The sequence below is a fragment of the Hevea brasiliensis genome, chromosome 10, assembly GCF_030052815.1.
Source record: "Hevea brasiliensis isolate MT/VB/25A 57/8 chromosome 10, ASM3005281v1, whole genome shotgun sequence".
NCBI lineage: Eukaryota > Viridiplantae > Streptophyta > Magnoliopsida > Malpighiales > Euphorbiaceae > Hevea > Hevea brasiliensis.
Genome location: NC_079502.1, coordinates 99,970,516 through 99,975,486, shown reverse-complemented (window position 1 = coordinate 99,975,486; position 4,971 = coordinate 99,970,516). Strand labels below are relative to the sequence as shown.

General features: G+C 32.2%; 1 protein-coding gene across 1 annotated transcript; it reads right to left on the bottom strand.

The window, feature by feature from the left end:
- Nucleotides 1-688: 688 nt before the first annotated feature.
- On the bottom strand, nucleotides 689-2,437 carry LOC131169293 (cathecol O-methyltransferase 1-like). Its single transcript, XM_058128481.1, has 4 exons — nucleotides 1,897-2,437; nucleotides 1,489-1,799; nucleotides 1,226-1,290; nucleotides 689-1,138 (listed from the first exon to the last, which is right to left on the bottom strand). The coding sequence occupies exons 1-4, from the start codon at nucleotides 2,325-2,327 to the stop codon at nucleotides 842-844; spliced, it is 1,104 nt and encodes a 367-aa protein (XP_057984464.1). The 5' UTR covers nucleotides 2,328-2,437; the 3' UTR covers nucleotides 689-841.
- Nucleotides 2,438-4,971: the final 2,534 nt, after the last annotated feature.

Below are 4,971 nucleotides of genomic sequence, written 5' to 3'. Positions count from 1 at the left end.
TTTCCATAAAATGGAATCTGTACCATTATTACATCTCACACTAGTTAACCTCTTACAGATCTTCTGCTAAGACCAAATACACACACAGAGAATTAATGGAACAATTTCTTGAAGCTGAGGAATTGCTCAGAGGCCTCCACAAATAAATGGCAACTCTTGTTGCCTTTGAAGACTCCATGGCACTAAAATGTGCTGTGAAGCTTTGCATATACTTAATTACAAAATTTTTATAAAAATTTAATTAAAAAATTTTTATTAAAAAAAATCTAATATGATTACTTAAAAATTTAAGTAAATTCGTTTATTATAAATAATCTATTTCAAAAGAAGCCACTTAGATTTTCTAAGAAGAAAAATCCATGTAATTATATATATTGACTCTCAACATTCAAGCTATCACAAAGGCACCAACACCAACCAGCTGCTTGAGGACCAAGAAGCCTGAAACCCTTGCAGGACTTGAAGAGTTTCTTCTTATGATCATTAATGCATTGGAAATTAAAAATCTATTCACTAAATCAAAATCATAATAGAAAATCTCTACCAAATACAAAATTTAGTCTAACAAAGAATAATTAAAGATATATACACCAATAACTTTTCCTCACTGTTATTTAATTCTTTGTTAAAAACGAGAAAAAAAGAAAGACAGAAAGAGAAGTTATTGGAGATTCCAGGTGAAGCTTATGCTCTCTTACTGTCTATGAAATTGGCTTTGACTATTGGTGCTAGGGCAATTATTTTGGAGATTGATTCTTGTACTTTATTGGAAGATGTCTCTAACCATTAAAGACGATTTTCATCTCACAGGAGAAAACATGAGCCATTTAGGAGCAAATTATTACTTGAAGAATTCCATAACCCAAAAGTTACAAACACAAGATTGAAAAGTGATGCCACTAAATCCAGCTGCAGTAGCCAAGGCCATGAATTCTTGTTGAGTCCTTTCCTTTCCTCCTGGATTTTGAGTCATCATAAACACGTCCATAAGTGAAGTGTCCCTCGCTGCTGCACTATTCTCTGCCATTACTGGAAGCACTGCCTCCACTACTATTACCTTTCCATCATCTGGAATTGCTTCGTAGCAGTTCTTCAACAGCTTCAAGCAATGTTCATCGCTCCAATCATGAAGTATCCACTGCCAAAATCTTAATTTAATTAAGCCTTAATCTAATTTTATTATTTTAATTTGTATTCGATATATTAGGTTCTCAAAGTTCAATACCTTCATAAAAATAGCATCTCCTTGTGGAACGCTTTCAAACATATCTCCTTCTACATGATTCACACCTGCAACATATTTTCATAACTAATCTCTAAATATAAAAAGAAAAAAAAAAGAAAGAAAGAAAGATATATATATTCGATCTCATATGAAAATAAGTTTAATAATCCTTAGATCATATTTTTGTATCAAAATTTATGCAGAATCAATTAAATTCATTCTGTCCAACACATAGTAGTTGCACCCAAAGAGAAAAGTTGTACCAGGATAAGAAGGGGCATGTTGTATGACACGAGGCAAGTCAAAATTAATACCCTTAATATGAGGGTATTTGGAAGTGATCATGTTAAGAGTGACTCCAAGTCCTCCACCAACATCAACCACCTGCTTTAGGTGCTCGAAACCCTTATAGGACTGGAGGAGTTTCTTCATAACTATTTTTGTGTGATTAAACATTGCTGTGTTGAAAACCTCATTGAACCTGGGGTCACCGCGAGGATAATCAAAGGCATGTGTTCCATGGACCTTATTGAATGGAATTCCACCTTCAAGAATTGCATCCTTGAGTAAAGGCCTAGATAGAAAGGCACGAGACCAAAAATAAGATGGAAAAAATACACAAGTACAAAAACAACAAAGAATAATAGAGCCAGGGCAATAGGCAAATTAACCAGCTCTCCATATAGACCCTGTCTTGATTCGAGGTCATGAAAGGTCCTAGGGAGACCCCATCTTCATTTTTCACGAAGTATTTGGAAACATAATTCAAATGGTAGAGTCTCTGGTGGGTTCCTTGAGCATTTGAGGACAGAGAGCAACCAAGCACACAGTGGCTAGCTAGAAGCCTGAGGATCCTATCAAGCATCATGGGTGCGTCAGGGTTTTGACAGCTGCTAATTTGGGCTGCAATATCGAACGCTGAGAGTTTTGCATCAGGACCTGCTTTGGCTATAATGTCAAAAATGCCAAGGTCTATTGCAGTTTGCATTACCATGGGCAGTACTGACCCCATCGAAATTTGAATGGCATATGAAAAGCTTTCTTCTTCTCCTTCTTCTTCATTTGTACCATATTCTTGTTGGGTTTTTGTTGAAGAAGCCATGCTTCCTATTTCTCTACTTGTTTGATTTGTTTCAATCTTCCCAATTCAATCAAGTTTCCTAACCTTCTACTGAACATTATTTGACCTACATTATTTACAATAATAAAAAGATTTTGCGCTTATCCTCGCAGAGCTGTGAGGTTAAGCATATGCATAATTACTTTTGAATTTAAGATGCTATAGATTTGTTGGTTTTGGGTGTCTTATTGAGAAATTAATTAGAGTTGGTCCGGTTGATGTTAACCATAAATCTATAATATAATCAAAAGGCCGGCACCGTTGCTCTCTTTGTTGTTTTCTACTCCGTTATCTTCAATTTTTTAATAGCAAAATTTATATTTTTCATAACATATAGTTTCTTGTTATTATATTTGATTCACAAGAAAATCAATTTTTTTTTAATATAAATTAAACTAAGTAATAATTAATGGACTATATAACTGTATAAATCTCTCCTTTTGCTTATAAAAAAATCTTTCTTTTATCATAAAAATAATACAAATTTTAAAATAAATAGATGAAAAATTCCAATTCAAAATCTTTCTACACAATATATAGTAATTTATTTAGAAGAATCTAATCATTTTATCTACACTATAGTAACAACTTATAAGTAGATGCAATAATGGGATGGAATTATGAAATATTGTTATGATTTTATATAATTTTTATATGATTTTATTGATTTGAGTTAAAAACCGTTTTGAAGAGTCTGCCAAGCAATTTGAATTGGATATTTTATGCGTGGTGATAATGAAGAGTAGGATTGTTAACGGTTTCCAGGGATTTGAATCAAATCGAAAAATAGGATCGAATCAAATCAAAACTAAAAAAAAATCTGTTGTTGTAGGAATCGAACTGAGCAAAACTTATTTTACAATTTAGTTTCGTTTTAATTCTTCATCAAGAACCAAATCAAAAAACCAACTTTATACATATATTTTTTTATATATTTTTTAAATATATTATATAATTTCAATAAAATTATATATATTACATATAATTAAAATTATTAATTTGTCCATATGTAATGTAATAGGTTCGATGTGTTCACTCTGCTTCTAACCTACAAGAATATTTCTCAGCTAGTGGCATTTTTTCTATCAAGTTATGCGGAAATCAGTTTCTGCTGTCTTTTGAATTGAAAAAATCCATGGATAGCTTCCTTAGTAAAGGTTCAACATGGTTAAGTGAGTGGTTTGTCGACATCAAGCCGTGCAATGCTATTTTACCTCTGAAAGATGCCTTACTTGGCTAAGACTCATCCGCGTTCCCCTAAATGTCTGGTCCGAAGATTTTTTTTGGTGGATTGGTAATTTATGTGATGAATTTATGTTATGACTCAACTCTATAGGTTAGACTAACAGTAAGGCCTAAGCTAGCATAAAGCCCAAGCTCATAGTAAGTCTCATTAACATAAAGCCCAGACTCATAGTAAATCTCATTATTTTCAAACTCATAACCAAATCTAAATTAGTAACTCAACATATAGAACAAAGTAAAATAAAATATTATAAATTTATTTGAGTTAACTCACCCTATAACTATCAGAAATCCACAACTAGGGACCCTAGCTAAACCCTGATACCCAGTATGCACAAACTATTTAATTTTCATTAATTAATATATTACATATATACTGGTGTCATAGCCAAATTCTAATAATTAAACAAATACATAAATAAATAATTAAACAAAAATAAAACTCTTAGACTCGAAATAGACTTGCTTCTCCTGCAAACTGGAAAAAAAAATATTTGAATAGAAATAAACATTTGACTCAGAAAGTTTAGATATTAATTATAAATGTAATTTTTATAACTACCTAAAACTAGTACAATCCAACTATAAAATACACAACCATCGCATATAATAGATAATTCATTCAATATTCGCATAAGAAAATAATTTGAAGCCACGCACATATTATGTGTATCATATCAATACATAAATATAGGAATTGATTCCCTATATAGCTTTCTCAGTCAAAATCTTACCAGCGAGCTCAACTCAAGTTGGATTTTCGCTTAAATTCATGTGCCAAGGCCAACGAGATCAACTCAAAGTTATGTCTCACCCCGACTTTCCATAACCATAAGGACCAGATTCCAGTAAGGCTAGTTCAAACCACGACCATTCGTCCTATGTGTATATATATATCTCAGGGTGGCAAACATATATAATTCACAGCAATTAAATATGCAACAAGAAGAATGGCATTATGTATATACATTGAGCTAAATATATGCATAAATAATTACATATTAAATGTATGAGCATGCTAAAAATATAAATAATATTGAAACTATAAAAATAACCAATATTTAACTCACAGACTGGTTGATCAGACTGCTGCTAGTCCAACTAAAAGGAGAAGACGGCTGGCCTGATCACCTATACAGACATATTGATCTCTATCAATTTACTGATAAAATTAATCAATTAATTTAATTTATAGAATCAAGAATAAAGCTGAAATTTCCACAGAATCTCTCCTATAAATGGACTTAATCCTCTGTAAGCAAACTCAGCAAACAGCAACACACAGGGCCTTAAGCCCACAACAACAATATCACAAGCCTATCTAGGGCCTACAAGAACCTAATCTAAATCCAATTATCAAAATTCTAGCTCTGGCCCCTAA